At 56.2% G+C, this 16,939-nt stretch overlaps 1 protein-coding gene across 5 annotated transcripts in view; it reads right to left on the minus strand.

The window, feature by feature from the left end:
• Window positions 1-4,041: 4,041 nt before the first annotated feature.
• The window catches only part of FAM178B (family with sequence similarity 178 member B), a 106,189-nt gene continuing 93,291 nt past the window's right edge, over window positions 4,042-16,939 (minus strand). For 4 of the 5 annotated variants that reach the window (XM_054475916.1, XM_054475915.1, XM_054475914.1 and 1 more), the window contains 3 exons: window positions 6,530-6,607; window positions 6,018-6,170; window positions 4,042-4,422 (listed from right to left, as the gene is read on the minus strand). In XM_054475916.1, the coding sequence (XP_054331891.1) occupies window positions 4,390-4,422; window positions 6,018-6,170; window positions 6,530-6,607 (264 nt within the window). In that variant the 3' untranslated portion in view covers window positions 4,042-4,389. Of the gene's footprint in view, window positions 4,423-6,017; window positions 6,171-6,529; window positions 6,608-15,169; window positions 15,524-16,939 lie in introns of those variants that run through there. The other variant, XM_054475917.1, reaches the window with a different exon arrangement.

The raw sequence follows: 16,939 nt of genomic DNA on the forward strand, positions 1-16,939 counted from the left end.
CTAATTTTTGTATTTTTAGTAGAGACGGGGTTTCACCATGTTGACCAGGCATGCGCCACCATGCCCAGCTATTTTTTGTATTTTTAGTAGAGATGGGACTTCACCGTGTTGGTCAGGCTGGGCTTGAACTCCTGACCTCAGGTGGCCCACCCGCTTAGGCCTCCCAAAGTGCTGGGATTAGCCACTACGCCCAGCCCCAAATTAAAAAAAAAAAAATAGCGGGGTGTGGCCGGGAGGGGTGGCTCATGCCTGTAATCCCAGCACTTTGGGAGGCTGAGGCAGGCGGATCACAAGGTCAAGAGATCCAGACCATCCTGGCTAACATGGTGAAACCCTGTCTCTACTAAAAATACAAAAAAATTAGCCGGGCGTGGTGGCAGGCGCCTGTAATCCCAGCTACTCGGGAGGCTGAGACAGGAGAATGGCGTGAACCCAGGAGGCAGAGCTTGTAGTGAGCCAAGATCACTCCACTGCACTCCAGCCTGGGCGACAGAGCGAGACTCCTCTGTCTCAAAAACAAACAAACAAACTAGCGGAGCGTGGTGGCATGCATCTGTAAGTCCCAGCTACTCAAGAGGCTGAAGTGGGAGGGTCGCTTGAGCCCAGGAGGTTGAGGCTGCAGTGAGCCGTGATTGTGCCATTGCACTCCAGCCTGTAGAGCGAGACCCTGCCTCGACAAAATTAAAAAAATAAGTATTGTTGCTCCCCTTTTGGAGATGAGTCAACAAGATTAAACAACTAGCCTCAAGTCATGGAGATAATTAAAAAAGATTATACAACTAGCCCCAAGTCATGGAGATAAAAAGGTCAGAATTTCTTTTTTAGAAACGGGGTCTTACTCTGTTGCCCAGTCTGGAGTGCAGTGGCACAGTCATGGCTCAATGTAACCTCGGACTCCTGGGCTCAAGTGGTCCTCCCACGTCAGCCTCCCAAGACTACGGGTGCACACCATCACACACGGGACAGGGTCTCGCTATATTGCTCAGACTGGAAAGGTCAGATTTTTAAATCAGGTCTTGGGACTCCCGATTCTGTTTTTCCACAAAGTCACCATCTATCCTGACAATGCTCCATTTCATGCTGTTTTTCCTCACCTTCAACACTGCTCCCCCATCCCCCCACCTCTAGGTGTGAAGGTTACCAGGAGAGACCTGAGTTCTTTGGCTGTGACTCCAAGGTGGCCTCAGTGGAAAGTTTCAAAAGGCAACCGGTTTGGTTTCACCGGCAGGGCAGCGGCAGGGGCAGGCGTTTGGGTTCTGGAGGCCCAGGAATGTAGAGGCCTCCAGCTAACAGACTGCACGCGCCTATCCTCTCAAACGCTCTCGGAGATAAGCTCCCAGCTCCCTCCCCTTTTCCACCTTCATGCACCTCCTGCTGTGTTCTGTCCATTCCAGCACTGGCCCTTTCTGTGGGTGGGTGGGCAGAGGATACAGTTTCCTGCATGACTACTTGCTCATGATTGATACTTCTAAATGAAAGTACAACTGACAGAAAAAAAGGATTTCTGGGTCTTCAATTAACAAAAAAATTACTAATACAGGTACCAGGGGTGGGGGGAGGTGCACATACCTGGCTAGTCTCCCTAGGGCCTACCATATTCTATGGAAGGTATCCACACTTTGGGACTCAGGCCTTGACAACTGCTTGTGGTCGTGTCAAGGAAAGACACAGAAATTGTGCTAAATGACTCTCAAGGGTCTTCAAAGATCACCCAGCAGCTCAGGCCAGCCCCTGGAGATGACTTAAAGAGTCTTTCCTGAAAAGCAAGCCCCTCCCCCCGCCATCTCTTGATGTTGGTTGTGGGCCACACTGCCCTTCATTTGAGCTACTCGCCTGCCAGCTCTCCTGAGGCAGCCAGAGGGAGGCCCGGGGTGGACACTGGGTTCTCTGATGAACACTGCCTGGTGGATTTCCAAGGCAGCCAGGACTGCCGTCATCCCACAGATGGGGAAGTGAGAAAGCTTGGGTCAGCTACCCTTCAAGGGTCTTTCTGAGCGCCTGGGGACCGAGGTGACTAGGGACATAGGAAAAGGACTCTCCCTCCCTACTTCCTCCAAAGGAGAGTTATCAAAGCCGCCCACCTGGGATGTCTTTCCCTTCCCAGCCCCTCCCTGTCACCAGTACCAAAAGGAAGCAGGAAAACATCCGTCATCACAGCCCCGGATGCGGATTTTCCAGTGGCTCCTATCAAGATATCACCCAGCCTTTTTCCAAGGGCTTAGGGATCTGGAAAAGTCAAAGATCTGGAGGGCAAGTGGTCACATTGCCAGCACCACTGTGAAAATCTGGACCTTGGGGAGGCTGAGTCTCTAACCGATCCCAGACTAGTTTTAGATCTGGTCAGCTCCCAGCCAGTCCCAAAGAGGGCCCATTACACACCCCAGGGGACAGCGTACGCCCTTGGGCGACCTCACAGTGCACACCTCTGCTCGGGTTACAGCCAGGTCTCTGGAGGGACTGAGTCGTCACCGACACCTCCTCTCCCCTTGGTATCTATTTCTCTCTTGGGGATGGGTATGTTTGGGGAGCAGTAGAGGAGGGGACAGTGGACAAGAGCCAGGACTGGGGAGGAAGGCTCCAGTTATCGACGCTGATGGACAGCTCAGCTCCTTCTCAGAGCCAGGTAGGGCCACCTTCGAGAACTGGAAACTCCCCCGTTTAGCTTCTCAGGCCTCCCTACTTCCTCTTTGCCCTTGGCAGTAAGAACAAAGAAGGGAAATTTCAAAGGTGATTTCCAGGTTTCCAGAGAAAAATGAAGAGCTACAGACGAACTGTCAGTGCATGCAGTGTTGGAGCAGGGCAGCCCGAGGGCGGGTGAAGGAGGCTGGCTCACCATAGTCCCTGCTCGCTCACTGGAGAATCTGAGGTTGACCTGATGCTGCCGGGGCTTCGGAGGTGCCCAGGCCATGGGGGCATGTGACGCAGCCAGGAACAGAAACTTGAACTCTCACAGAGGTTGCCTGGCATCTAAGTCACCCTGGCCGAGGGTTTCTTCCACCTCTAATTCGGCAAAGGCTGCTACGCAGAAAGGCGTCCTGTGTGGTATCCAGCACTGTGCTGTGCGTGTGCCCGTGCTCCTGAATAATAGATGCCCCCAGCTCCTAGCATTCTGGGGACGCAGTGAGGGAGGCAGCTGTGTCTGAAACAGCCCCAGCAACTAGTGAGCTCCACTTTGAGTCTGCATGTTGAGCCACTTAGCCTGAAAGTCCTTTATTTTGGGGGAGTCTCTCTCCTAGTTAGCCCACCCACCCTATCCCTGTGCATGAAAGCCAAAGAGAGGGAGGGGTACATAAAAGCAGAAGAGCTGTACACAGCCACCATGGGAGAATTAGCAGACAGCCAGGGTTGAGTTGAGGAGTGGGCACAGTCCAGTGTGGCAGGGGCAATCCTCTGCCACTGCTTAGCTACCTCTTGTGTCACCTGCAAAACCCCATCCAAACCCAGGAAGGGTCAGGAGGGGCCAGGGACTAAACGTGGATTCCAACTAAGGTTGGAGGAATGGGCAAAGTAGATCTCCTGGAGCACAAAGGGACCACTCACTTCTCAAGGGGTTCAGCTCAAAGATACCTAGGACCCTATTAGGGATCAGGTCCCATGAACTCATCTGGGGCAAGTCAGAGGAAAACCAAAAGCAGCATCTGGAAGTGTCTTCTGAACCGCCCCCACTCCTGAGGCTGGGGAGTTGATTTCAGAGCTCAGCACTAAATGGAATTAAGTGTAATTACAGCCCTGATCCACATCTCACTCTGTGCGTCCTCCTCAGCAGGGGCGGGGAATGGGGAGTGGTCCCAGACTGAGTCCAAACAAACGTCCCATTCCTGGGTTTCTGACAGCTCTTGGGCCACAGTGGGCTGCAGGGAGCACTGCCCCTCCCCAGGGACTTGCAGACAGCCCTCTGCTACAGGCGGGGCCTGGGCCTGGGCCCCAGTGCTGTAACTGTCCAGCTGAGAACCCAGCGAAACACAGGCAGAGGCATCAGGAGACTGGACGCTGGCATGAGCCCTCGGGACAGGGACTGAAGGAAGTGTTCTAAACCACTGATGCTGAAAGAAGACTTTAATGTGCACAAAGAAACCTCACATTAGTGACAGGGACAGAGAGGAAGGAGGGTGGGGAGGACTGAGGCCCAGGGAAATCAGAGCTATGGAGACAGAGGCCTTAGGGAAGAGGAGATGGCTGGGAGGAGGGCTGAGGGGTGGGCGAGGCAGAGAGGCCCATCCCTTGCTGAGAGGAGAGGGGATCGGGGTGGTGGCAGAGGCAGGCTCTTGCCTCATCAGGCTGGTCAGCATGTGGCCTCCTCTGGCCTTGATGCTTCGCTTCCTCCAGTTCCCTGAGCCTGTTCACTTCCTGCTGGAGCCAGGAGCCCTGGGCTGCCCTGAACCTGTTCCTTTAGATGTCTTTCCAGGGGCTGAAATACTGGGCCTGCGGCGAGGAGAAAAGCAGGCTGTGAGGGCCTGGGCCCAGGTGCTGCCCACTGCCCTGCAGCTCCCCGGGCTGGCGGTGTCCATTCAGCACCCGTCGCAGGCTCATGCCAGGGGCCGAGCGAGCAGGATGCCTGGGTTCACAGTACTGGCGAGGACACAGCGGTCATCAGGCTACGTGACTATATAAGTGGTCTGCCAGGGCCCCTCTACCAGGCCCCGAATCACTTTTCCTTCTTCTCGTGACAAGCACACTGCTCCCACCAGAGGCTGGTGAGCTCTATCTAGTTCCTTGGGGAGTGAGGGTGAGGTTTGTTCTCCAGCCTTCTCAGAGACTTGGCGAAATCTGAGACCCAAACCACAGCCTGTGGCCAGTGTGTCAGACCTAAGTCAGAGGTTATGGGGGAAGGACAAAAGAGGAGTCAAGAGGCAGGCTAGGAGAGGAGGGGCACTGGTGGTGGGGTGGGGGGTGGTCCTCACCAGGTCCTGTGCCCCTCCATAGAAGACTGGGGGCTCAGGAAGGGAGGAGACCCCGAGCCAGCCCAGCAGGGTGCTGCTTGTTGGAGAGATGGGGCCGGAAGGGAGGGCACCAGCACAGCGGCTGAAGTTGGTTAGGTCGGAGGCTTGGGAATCAGGCTGGCTCATGCCCTGATTCTGACATTCACATAAGCTGCCTGCGTGATGAGGGGCAAGCCACTGAGCCTCTCACGGCCTCTGGTTAGTCTGCTCATCTGTAAAATGGGCTCCTGACAACACCTGCCTCATGGGGGTTGTGTGGGTTCTTGAGAAACGGATCTTCATTCAAGAAACACTAGCTGTGAATATCACACCTACAGGCTCCGAGAAAACTCGGCGGGGGTAGGGGGTGTAGTGGAGAAGACCAGGGCAGCCTGGGAGCCTTCCTCCTAACACAGCAGGAGGCCAGCCTCAGGCCCACAGCACAAGTGGGCAGAAGGTGAACAGCTGGGGCCCCTTCCTGACACTGCTCATGAGAGACTGGCACTCTGGGTCCAGACTTTTCCCTCTCCAGGGCGACTTTTCTTTGCATTTCCTGAGGACTGCGCTTCTCTGTGTCCCCTTCCCTCCGCACCCACCCTGGGCACTGGATTTTTTTTTTTTTTAATTTTTTTGAGATGGAGTCTCGCCCTGTCGCCCAGGCTGGGGTGCAATGGCACGATCTGGGCTCACTGCAACCTCCGCCTCCTGGGTTCAAGCGATTCTCCTGCCTCAGCCTCCAGAGTAGCTGGGATTACAGGCGCACGCCACCGCGCCTGGCTAATCTTTTTTATCTTTGGTAGAGATGAGTTTCACCATGTTGGCCAGGCTGGTCTGACCTTGTGATCCGCCCGCCTCGGTCTCCCAAAGTGCTGGGGTTACAGGCATGAGCTACCACGCCCAGCCTTTGGCACTGGATTCTTGATAAGAATGATGAAGGCCCCTCAAGGCGTCCCCACCCTTCCCCCACATGCCCACTCCACCCATGTCCCTGCCAGGAGCTCAGCAGCTGCAGTGGGGGTGGATGTGCTGGTGGCTCTGGCCAGCCCTGCCTGACCACTTCCCGCCCCTCCCAGGTCTGGGGGCTGGAGGGGGCACCACCTGGGGCTGGCAGTGGGTCAGCAGCTCCTGCCAACGGATGTAGGTCTGGGTAGCCAGGTCCTTGAGCATGGTGTGGTGCATGGCCTGGGGGCTCTCCCGGATCTGCGTGTTGATGTGGCGGTCCAACTGCATGCACAGCAGCTGCAGCTCGCCCTGTGGAGGCGGAGGGAGGCCAAGAAGTGGGTGTAGCACGAGCCAGGCACATCCAAAGCCGGGCAGGAGCAGAACAAATTCAGAGATAGCAAGGGGCACATTTGAGTGACTGTTCAGAAGTTGAGCAGGAAAAGGAGGACGGTGCCAGCACAACTGCTGGGGCTCGGGTCAGTGTCCCTTGGGAATGGCTCAGCTGGTGGGACACTGGGGAGGAAGAGGCCCTGGCTCTCCCAGGCTGGCTTCCCTCTCAGCCTCCCACTCTCTGCAGTTCCTAACAGTGGGCTGGGCGCCATCCCAGCCAACCCCATGCTGCTTGGGGTGGGCACCCCCACCCCAGCCCTGCCCCTTGGGAGACTCACCCACTGGTCTGGAGTGATGTCCTGGCAGCTGACAACCACCCCAGCCAGCATCAGCAGGCTGTGGCACAGGTAGCAGGCCTGGAGGGAGAGCACAGGGAGAGCTGCTTCTTTAACTCCACCCAGGGTAGCATGGTGTGCTCTCCACCTGCACACTCCCCACTCTCAGGCTTGGCAGGCCAGGGCAGGGGCTCAGTCACCCCTAGGATTTCAGCAACAGTTTCCAGAGAAGCATCTTCAAGGGGACCTGGGTGAGCGAGGCTCTGGGCCGGCACTCACTTGGAGCTGTGACTCCCTAGCAGGCAGTCCCAGCCTGCCCTCTGATGAAGGGCCAACCTCCCTTCCTCTAGAAAAAGGAGTCAGCCATCCAGAAACACACACTGTCCCCCCAGCCTTGTGCTGGAGCAGCAGAACACACCTTCTGGGGAGAGGGGCCTATCTACTCTGATCTCTGCAGTCTCTGTTCCCTGGGATACCGACACGGGTGCGGCCTGCCTGGACAGTCGCCTTGCTGACCCGAGGAGGCAGATGGAGAGATGGGAGCCGATGGTTTTGGCTGAGCGTCTGCACACCTCGCCTCCATCCTCATTCCTGCCAACTGCACACTCTCAGCAGTGAAAACAGGACGCAGGCCTGCTCCATCTGGCCCGAGAACAATTTGATCTTGAGGCACCCCTGGACTTTTGGTACTCATTCACTTATGGGATACGTGCTTGCTGTTTAGAGAAACCGAGCCATGGGGAGCATCCCAGGGTGTGAGGCTCCAGAAGAGATGCAGCCTGCCCTGGATTCCCAACTGCTGCCCGCAGGTGCGCCCCTCCACTCAGAGGCCCCTGCTGCCTTGTCCTCTAGGCTCTCTCTTAATGTCTAGGATCAGGAGGTGGCAGATGACCAGCCCTGAGGACGAGCAGGGGTGGGAGAGGCGGGCTCTAGAAATGCCGGCAGGTGACAATGGGCTGGAGCTCAGAACCAGCCCACGGCCCCTGTGCCCCAGCTTCCCCTACCCTTATTACCCAGCCCTCCCAGGGCGCCAGGCAGTGCCCCAGCAATGGCTGCAGCTTCTTTGCACAGGCCCAGGAGTCTCCTCAGGACAGAAGCCAGACCACTTCTGAGGACATCAGATTTGGTACCATCAACTGACTTCTTAAACCCAAATACCACAGTGCAAAATCCTGAGGTCGAAGGCCACCTGGGGCTCCCACCAGCAGCACCCATCCTGCCTGGGACCCAGCCTGTTCTTCAACACAACGGCTAAGGCCCACGGGTGGTCTGACTCCACAGGCTGACCAGGTGGCCTTGCACACGGCAGGCAGAGAAGACACAGTGGGGGAAACCGAGGCGTGCCTCCAGAAGAGCTGCCCTGGGGTGGGGAAGACCCAACCTCTCTGAAGCCCAGCTCCCTCTGCCTGCTGGGTCCCTGCAGCAGCCTGTGGACGCCTGAGTTGCCCGGCCCAGCTGGCCTGTTGGCGATGCACTGCTGGCTCCCTGAGCTCCTCTTCCCTTCAACCTGGCCTTGCCTTTGCGACCCTGTCCAGCCTTTGCAGTCTTACAACAGCTCACTGCCCCCTTGTCATAAAGCAAGTTTGGGCCTGCGTGCCAGACACTATACCTTGACTGAGACACGGCGACATGAGACAAACTCAGACATTAGAGGGAGAAAGACACTTCAGGAGGGCAACCATTTGGTCAGGAAATAACATACCTCTGCTTCTGCACAGACCAAAAGGAGAAAGGGCCCTTCCAGGGTTTTTTGGGAGATGGGGGAGTAAAACTTAGAGGCTTCAGGAAGTGACTAAGCTAAAGTGGGCCTCAAAGGAACAGTAGGATTTGAGGCAAAGATGGCCCTGTGCAGGCAGAGGAGGGCTGATGACAGACCCTGAGGGCGGTTCCAGAAACACAAGCCACAGACCCTGAGGGCGGTTCCGGAAACAGAGGCCAGTACAGGTGCAAGGGAGTGGGGACAACCTGGGGGGCAGAGTTGTGGGAACAGGCTGGGGGTGCCTGGGGGAGGCAGGTGATAGAATGTGGCCACACTGGTGTGCTGGAATGTACTAGGTAGCAGGAAAATGAGCTCTCTCTGGGAGAAAGGATTACAGGGTATCCTTACCTTTCCTTTTTCTTTTTTTAAGATTATTTCTCTACAATGCGTGTACTCATACAAGGAGAATACAATGAGAGTTGGTTTAAAACATTTTTTTAACAAGATACTGCCAACGGTAATTGGCTGAACCTAACTGGATTTGGGGTGGGTGTGAGGCATGGGAGCGGGACTTGGCCGTGAAAAGCAGCCAAGACCCAGGCTGGGCGAGGTGGTTCACGCCTGTAATCCTAGCATTCTGGGAGGCTGTGGCTCAGGAGTTTGAGACCAGCCTGGGCAACATAGTGAGACCCTGACTCTACAGAAAACAAAACCAAAAGGTTATCCAGCATGGTCACCTGGAGTCCCAGCTACTTGGGAGGCTGAGGCAGGCATATCACTTGAGCCTGGGACGTTGAGGCTGTAGTGAGCTGTAACTGTGCCACTGCACTCTAGCCGGGGGCAACAGAACAAGAGCTGTTCTCAAAAAAAAAAAAAAAAAAAAGGAAGAAGCTGAGGCCCCTCTTTGAGAGGACAATCTAATGATGAGAGGTGGCAGGGGATGCCGAAGAAAACATCCAAGGGTTATCAGGGCCATCACTGAGGATGGCTGGGGAAGGCACCCTGGGCTTTCTGCGAGGGAGAATGTGTGGGACTGGGAGGGGTGAAAGGGGGCCTGTCCCTCTCAGACCTTTCACTCCCAGCCGCTGATGGTGCAGCTCACCGGCCCGCTCCACCCATGGGCTCTCAGGGGAGTCTCTTTGTCTGGAGGAGGCCCGGCTGCAGAACTTCCCCTCCTAGAAGGAGTCGTGGGGAGGGTCTGAGATCTGAGGAATGCCCTGGAGGAATATCAGGGAGGAAAAATCTGTCAGTGGACTTACCCCAGGCAGTGGAGAGTTACTGGTTTCACAACTTGTTTCTTATGCTGATTCCCATAATTGAATCTGCAGGGGGCAGGGAGGGGGGAGGGGAATCCCAGAAAAACTATTCCGAGTGTTTGGGTGGATAGTGAGTAGGAAATGGCAGTCCTAGAGAAAAGCCCTGTTAACCAAATTTTATAAGCTGTTTTTCCCAAAGGGAAAAAACTAAACCTGCCACTGCCTGGAGGCTGGGTGGCTGGGTGCATGTCTTCCTTGCATTTGAGGTGCTTCCTACAAGGAAGATGTTGACCAAATTTAAGGAGATTGGTGGCTGTGCAGATGCCCTTGGAACATCTCCGGGGGCTTGGCTGAAGCTGGGTTCCTAGTAGGGATTTTGATAAGAAGCCTTCATTATTGTCATAGGAAACACCCACACTTCCATCTCCTGCCTGCATTTCCCCAGGACTCTTAGTCTCAGAGGTGCAAAGAGGTAAAAGAGAGTCTGATCCTGTCCAGACAACAAGCAAGGTGTCCCCACCCTCCCACCAGATCCCTCTCTCTGTGTGAAGGTCAGAGGAACAAAACCTCAGTGGAAACGGGACTCTGTAGCCAGGAGCAGGCAGACCCTGAGTCTCCCCATCTAAACTGCCAGCGGCTGTGGACACCCGAGTCGCCCAGCCCAGCTGGCTTGCTGGTGATGCACTGCTGGCTCCGAGCTCCCCTTCCCTCCAACCTGGCAGCGGCAGGCACGGGAGGGGTGCAGGGCAGGCAGGGGTGGGCCAGTGAGGGGGCCCTTCCCAGCAAGACAAAAAGGGCCAGGTGTGAGAGCTGCGCTTCCTGCTTCCTTCGCAGCGTGACCAATTCCTGAACTTAGCAAGCCTGCTCCTGTCCTGGCTGGCACTACAGAGGCACGGTTCATCTTCCCTTCCACGAGGCAGGAGAGAGAGGCTGAGCCAAGGCTGCACTCCCTGCCTTACCTGCTTCCTCTCCCTTTGGGAGCACAAGGTGGCCCTTCTATACGCCAGAGGGAGGCCCTTCCAGGTCTCTTAGAATTGCTTGGTGCGGTGGGGATGTCATTGTGGCCTCAGGGTTAGCCCTCCTTGGGTGCTGGGGGGCTACACTCGTCCAGGCCTCAGGACCTTGTCTGAAGATGGGACCCAGCTCCTGCCCCATAGCACGTTAGTCAGGCTGGGAAGCCCTAATGGGAAATGGGACCCCGGAAACCTCAGTCAACATCATGGGGAAAGGCAGAGTCTGAGGGCATGCCCGGACCCAATACTGACGAGAAAAGCCTGGCCCATCCCTGCCGCCGCTGCCAGCAAGGGCTGAGCTCCCGTTTTCTGGGTCTTTCCCCAGAGTCTGGTGGGCTGGCTCTTCTCAGAAGTTCCACGCAGGAATGCCTCACTCCTGGCTCTAGAGCCTTCAAGGGGGCCGTGCCCTCCCCCTGGGGAAGGAATGACAAGGCTGAGTGACAGCAGACAGCAGACTGGGACTGTCACCAGAGGAAGGGAGGTCAGCATCTCCATGTTCTGGTCCAGCTAGTTCTGACCCCAGGCTCCCCCAGCCAAGACTCCCAAGTCAACTAGGAGCCATTAGCAGCGCTTTTGTCATAGACAAAAGGGAAAAAGGGTGGACATTTCCCAGGAACTTCATCCTTTAGAAAATTCCCCTCTAGCCAACGCCAAGGGAGCGGGCTGTGGCCTGGGCTATTTATGCTGAAGTGGGGCAGGAAAGGAGGACGGAGAGGCTCTCCCAGGAAGCCACTCGCTCTGGCCAGAACATATAACCTTTCTCCCCCATCAGGTCATGACCAAGAATCCAGTCTTAACCCTGGGCAAGTCTTCAAATCCAGCTCTCTCCTGGAGGCTGCCAGACCAGGTGGGGAAGGCAGACCTGTTTCTGGCAGGAGGACCCTGCGGGAGCAGGTCCAGCCAGGCTCTGGGGCAGCTACTGTGTGTGTGTTGTGGGGAGAACCAAGGCTGACCCAGGAACACCTGCTGGGAAGGACAAAGATGGACCCAAAGGGCACGGCTCTCCCAGCCAGGCTGCTGGGGCCCAGGGGCTCACCCCCAGGCGTCCCTGCCTCTCACTCAGGAAGCTGGCCCTAATGTCTGCTGGCGCTGGGATTCTGGCCTGGGGTACCAGGAGCCAGGGGGATCCCCTTGCTTTCTCCTTTCCATGCTCACAGCCCTAGCCTGACTGGGCTACTCTCAGCCCAATCTCGAGAGCCTAGAGGTCCAGCCCAGCCCAGGAGAAGCATTCTGCCTTAGGTGTCATCATTGCCACACACGGGTCCTCTCAAGACTTAGGTGTAAGCACACGGACTGAAGATCGACTCTAGAGCTAACGGAGTCTGGGAAAGGCTGAAGCTGCACTGGTCTACCCTAAGACCTTTCAGACCCAAGGCTGGGGATGGGCCACAATCTTTTTTTTCCCTTTTTTGTGCAATTTAAACCTATATAGTACCACTTCACAGCATCCTGATCCAGTAGGGCACGCAGAGAGGGCCTGGGAACCCCCCTTCAGCAGACATGGAAGCTGCGGCGTGGGAGGGTCCCTGATGTGCATGACCCTGTGTCCAGGAAGGGCAGGTCTGGCCCAAGAGCAGATGTCTGGGCTCTCAGCCTTCAGCAGGACAAGCTCCCCAGGTGTGCGTGGATGGTGGTGGGGTCTCTGAAGAGGATTCACACTGTGGACATCCCCCTTGGGAAACAGCAAGGGTCCACGGGCCTCCTATTGGAAGGATAGGGCAAGGCTTAGGCTGCTCCCCCAGGGTGGAGGAGGAATGCCCTTTGCAGCCTGGGCCCCCGGGGCACGGTCTAGGTATCCACACAGGTTGGGCACAACAACGATGAATCATGAGTAATCCGAGGTAGGGCTACTCAGGCCCCAGGCTAAGAGCCTCAGTCTGGGGTGGGAGCCAGAACTTAGGTGACTGGTGTGTCCATAGGACACCAGGCGAAAGGGGATGCATTTTTCTAGGTACATGCCTTCTGAGCCCCAGCAGTGTGGCACTGGCCACCAGGACGAGGCTGCCATGTCTTCCCTGCCCCATGAGCAAACCCCACAACCTCTTCCCCTTGGCCAGGCAGCTTCTGCTCCAAGGTTGCACCCCTTGACCCTTGGCTTTGGCAGACACTAAAGAAGGAAGCAGAGGGCGGTATCGAAAGCTCTGTTCCCAAAGGCAAGCTGACTTGGGAAGTGACTCTGACCAAGACAGGTCGCCGGTCATAAGTCCTAGTGAGGAAGAAATGAAGACATATGACTGACCACTAGGAAATGAGGCGGGTGACCTAAGACCTCTTCCTAACCTAGGGTCCCAGAAGACACAGGACCAAGAGGCCAGAGAGCAGACGTCTTAGCCAGAGAGCAGACGTCACTGGTGGGGCCTGCCAGGCAAGACACCCAATTCTGTCAATGAAAGTACCTGCTAGGGCATGGGGTGGGGGGTGACCTAAACACGATCCCTCAACACAGAGCACGGATGAGGCCCATTTAGGGTTAACGGGAGACGGGCTGGCAGCAGCTGGATAGGCAGGACTTCTGGTTCTGCTGCAATGAATAGCCACTGAATGGAAGTTTGCTTTCGGGCCCTGCTGGGCAGAGAGGTGGGTGTCTCTTTCCAGGCTGCAGAGGACTTGGGGCCCAGTGCGTGCCCACACCCTCCACGCCCTCAGAACAGGAGCTCTCGCCTGCACCTCCGGCTTCCCGGAGAGTGAGTTCAGAGATCTGAGACCCTTCACAGCGGGGATCTCTTAAGTACTATCCCTAGCTGGGGCCTGGGGCCTGGGCCCTGAACAGCCCTGGCTCCTGCTCGTGGTACTGAGGACAGGGAGGGAATGTGGAGGCCATGGCGCATGGGGCTGGGGAGGGAAAGAGATGGAAGGCTGAGAGCTCCAGATTCCTGCAGACCTGCCGTGGGGAGGTTATCTCAGAGCATCTCCCCATTCCTCCATCCACCGGCTGGCGGCAGGAGCCAAGGCACCGGAGGCAACTCCTTGCTGGAGGGCGGAGGGTTCCCACCCAGTCCACCTTCCTCTCTGGCTTCCTGCTGGTTGGGGTCAGGGAGGTAACAGGCAGGGATTGGCGGGGTCTTCCTGCTCCTCCAGCTGGGACCAGAGACCTTGACACCAGGGAGATCTGGACCAGAAAACCTAGCTCTGCAGACTGCCCAGAGAGGGACAGGATTCTCGGTGCCTATGTGTAAGAGTTCACGCCGGTACACGTATACATCAGTGCATACGTGTCAGTGTGTGTGTGAGCATGTAGAGTGAAGGGGGTCACTGACACCAGCCAGGGCGTTGCATAACCACCTGACAGAGCAATGGTTTCCCCACGGCTTCCCCTTCTTGTCTTTCGCTTTTTCACTTACTGAATTGTCTCCGCGGTGGTGGCACGTCTGGCCAGAGCCTGGGACTGCCCTCCTCATCCTTCCCACCAACACCAGAGCACAAGGCCACTGCCCGTGACTGAACCACAGGGATGCTGCAAACATCCAGGGCTCCTGTCCTTTCCCTTCCTTTGTAAGAGTGCCCCAGCCTCCTGTCCCCTACACTCAGACCAAACTGTTCATGGTGGTGACTCCAGCCCTGACTCGAGGGGTGGACGTGTATCCTAGGCTGGCCATTCACTGTATGCTAGCTTGCCAATGTGTCTGGCTTAGAGATGGGCACCTGGCCCAAACCAAGCCAATGAGATGCCATTCTGGTTACGATTCAAGGGCCGAAGCTCTTTCTTGTCCAGGAAGAGTTAAAGGATGAGGAGACCCAGGTAGAGTGTTAGGTTAGAAGCTGAGTCACTTGCCTAGGGCTGCTGAAGGAAGGCCGTGGAGCCTGGAGGAGGGGAGAGCCTGCCTGAGAAGGCACCAAGGGCCAGAGCCCGGAGGAGGAGGGTGTGACACAGGTTTTCTGACACTGTTTAACCCTTGGGTCCCTCTAAGTCTGATGAACTGTCCCAGGGCTTTCCAGGATTTCTGTTTGTGTTTCCATCACTAAAAAGGCCAGGCAAAGACAGGGAAGAAGGGACAGAAAAGGTGGTGCGCAGAGAGCACTTGAGAAGGCCGTGGTCGGCCTGGGAGCTGTTCCTGCAGACTGAGGATGGCGTGTAAGGGACCTTCCCCACTGTGCTTGGCCGTCTTCGGTGCACAGCTGGGAGCCTCAAACACTGCAGCCTTGAACTTCTGGGCTCAAGCCATCCTCCCGAGTAGCTAGGACCATAGGCGTGTGCCACCGTGCCCTGTTAACACCACACCTGGCTCATTTTTTAAAAAAACTTTTGGCTGGGCGCGGTGGCTCACGCCTGTAATCCCAGCACTTTGGGAGGCTGAGGCGGGTGGATCACGAGGTCAGGAGATCGAGACCATCCTGGTTAACACGGTGAAACCCCGTCTCTACTAAAAATACAAAAAAAATTAGCCAGGCGTGGTGGTGGGCGCCTGTAGTCCCAGCTACTCGGGAGGTTGAGGCAGGAGAATGGTGTGAATCCAGGAGGCGGAGCTTGCAGTGAGCCAAGATCACGCCACTGCACTCCAGCCTGAGCAACACAGCGAGACTCCATCTCAAAAAAAAAAAAAAAAAAAAAAAAAAACCTTTTGCAGAAATAAGGTCTCGCTATGTTGTGCAGGGTGGTCTATGAACACCTAGCTTCAGATGATCCTCCTGCCTCAACCTCTGAAAGTGCTGAAATTACAGGCTTGAGCCACTGTACCTGGACAGGGTGAGGCATTTCACGGGAAGCCATGGGGGTTGTGGCTGAGGTAAGACTCTGGATTGACCCTAAAAGGTAGCTGTTCAAGTATGTGAAGCAAGATGTAAACAAGCCACGGGCTGAGCCATGCCCGCAGCAATCCAAGGACAGGAGAGACAGTCTGGGCTCCGCAGGAAGGAGGGACAGCAGGAGCAAAGACGCGGCGTTGAGAACAGAGCGTTTCTGGGAGAGCATCACTGCTTGGATTCAAATGTCACAGTGTGATGTGCAGCAGTGAAGCCATGCATCGGGCCAGTTGGCGGAGGCTCTGGATTGCAGTTTCATACGATGTGACAGGCACTAGAGTCTATTTTCCTAAATCAGAATGAGAAGAAGATAATCCACAGGGTTGTCCAGGAAGAGTTAAAGGATGAGGAGACCCAGGTAGAGTGTTAGGTTGGAAGCTGATGAGTCACTTGCCTAGGGAGAGAGGCCCCGAAGGGTCTCTGGGAGGACTGGGCCTGGGTGGGGTGGGGCAGGGAGCAGGCCTGGGTGCTGCCAAGGCCCTGAGCAAAAGCTGGCTGAAGAATGCAAGCCTGCCTCCACAGCTTAACTCTCTCACTTCAAGCCTGCTCGTACACTTGCAAAGAAACCAGAATTTCTGGGACCCAAACAAAGCTGGCCTGAGCCTGGGCCCTGCCTGGCTTTGGGATGCCCAGAAGTACTGGCCTGTCCCCAGATCTGTAGAGGTCCCCCTCTCCTGGAGGTTCAGCTTCCCAGAGGCCATTTCTTTGAGGTTTATTTTTAAAGATGTCTGATGTTCTGTACTTTGGAGGAAGTAAGACAGAACCAACCACAGATTAGACAGGAGAGGAACTCACAAGTTCTGAATATCCATTTTCTGTTCCTCAAAACCAGTCGGTTTCCTCCCAGCCCTCCTGACCTTGGCCTGACCAAGGTCCCCAGCCCAGTGGGGCAGTAAGGAAGAGACAGACACTTCCAGGTGGGAAGGCAGAGAGCATGAGAAGAATGGGGAAAGAGGCTCCACCTGCCTTGCAGGGGGACAGAGGGTAAGTGGCCTGTGCCCAGGGGAACACATGTCCCATTGCTGGAGTTGAGCATGCCAGCAAGAGAGGGCTGAGGCAAGCACACAGCTGCCAGAGGGCAGTGGCCCCCTCCCTGCCCAGCCCTGCAGTGAGAGCCAGGCCTTTCTCCACAACTTCCCATTAAGGTGGCTCTTGGCAGGGTCACCCAGCACAGGGACGGACAACTGCAGTTACAGCAGCGGGAGCGAAGCAGTAAAACTTGTTTGCCAACTCTATCAACACACGCGGCACACCACAAGGATATACAGGAGATGTGCACAGCACGCACTTATGCACAAACACACAGCAGAGGCCACACCCTCTGCAGAACATGAGCAGAGCTACTCAGAATGAGCATGAGCCAGTGAAGTTGGCACAGCTGGGCTGAGTTTATCCCAGAGCATCACCCAATCCCTGCAGCACACCCCCCCTCCCCGCCAACAACTCCATTCTGTACAAATGCACTTCTCCAATAAACAAGCCACACATCCCCAGGCCTCAGGAGCATGAGCTGGGGACCTTAAGTGGTGTGCACCTCAAGGAAGCTGACGAGAGCCACTTGCGCTCAGTCGGGGGCCTTGGTCTGGGTGGTGCCCCCGCAGGGACCATCACAGGTGCAGAACCCACAGACTGCCCCTTAGCTGTTATCCACTGGGGACATCCTCTGGCTGGGAGAAGGACACGCCCAGGGGGCAGCTGGGGAGAT

Source organism: Pongo pygmaeus, chromosome 12 (assembly GCF_028885625.2).
Source record: "Pongo pygmaeus isolate AG05252 chromosome 12, NHGRI_mPonPyg2-v2.0_pri, whole genome shotgun sequence".
Lineage (NCBI taxonomy): Eukaryota > Metazoa > Chordata > Mammalia > Primates > Hominidae > Pongo > Pongo pygmaeus.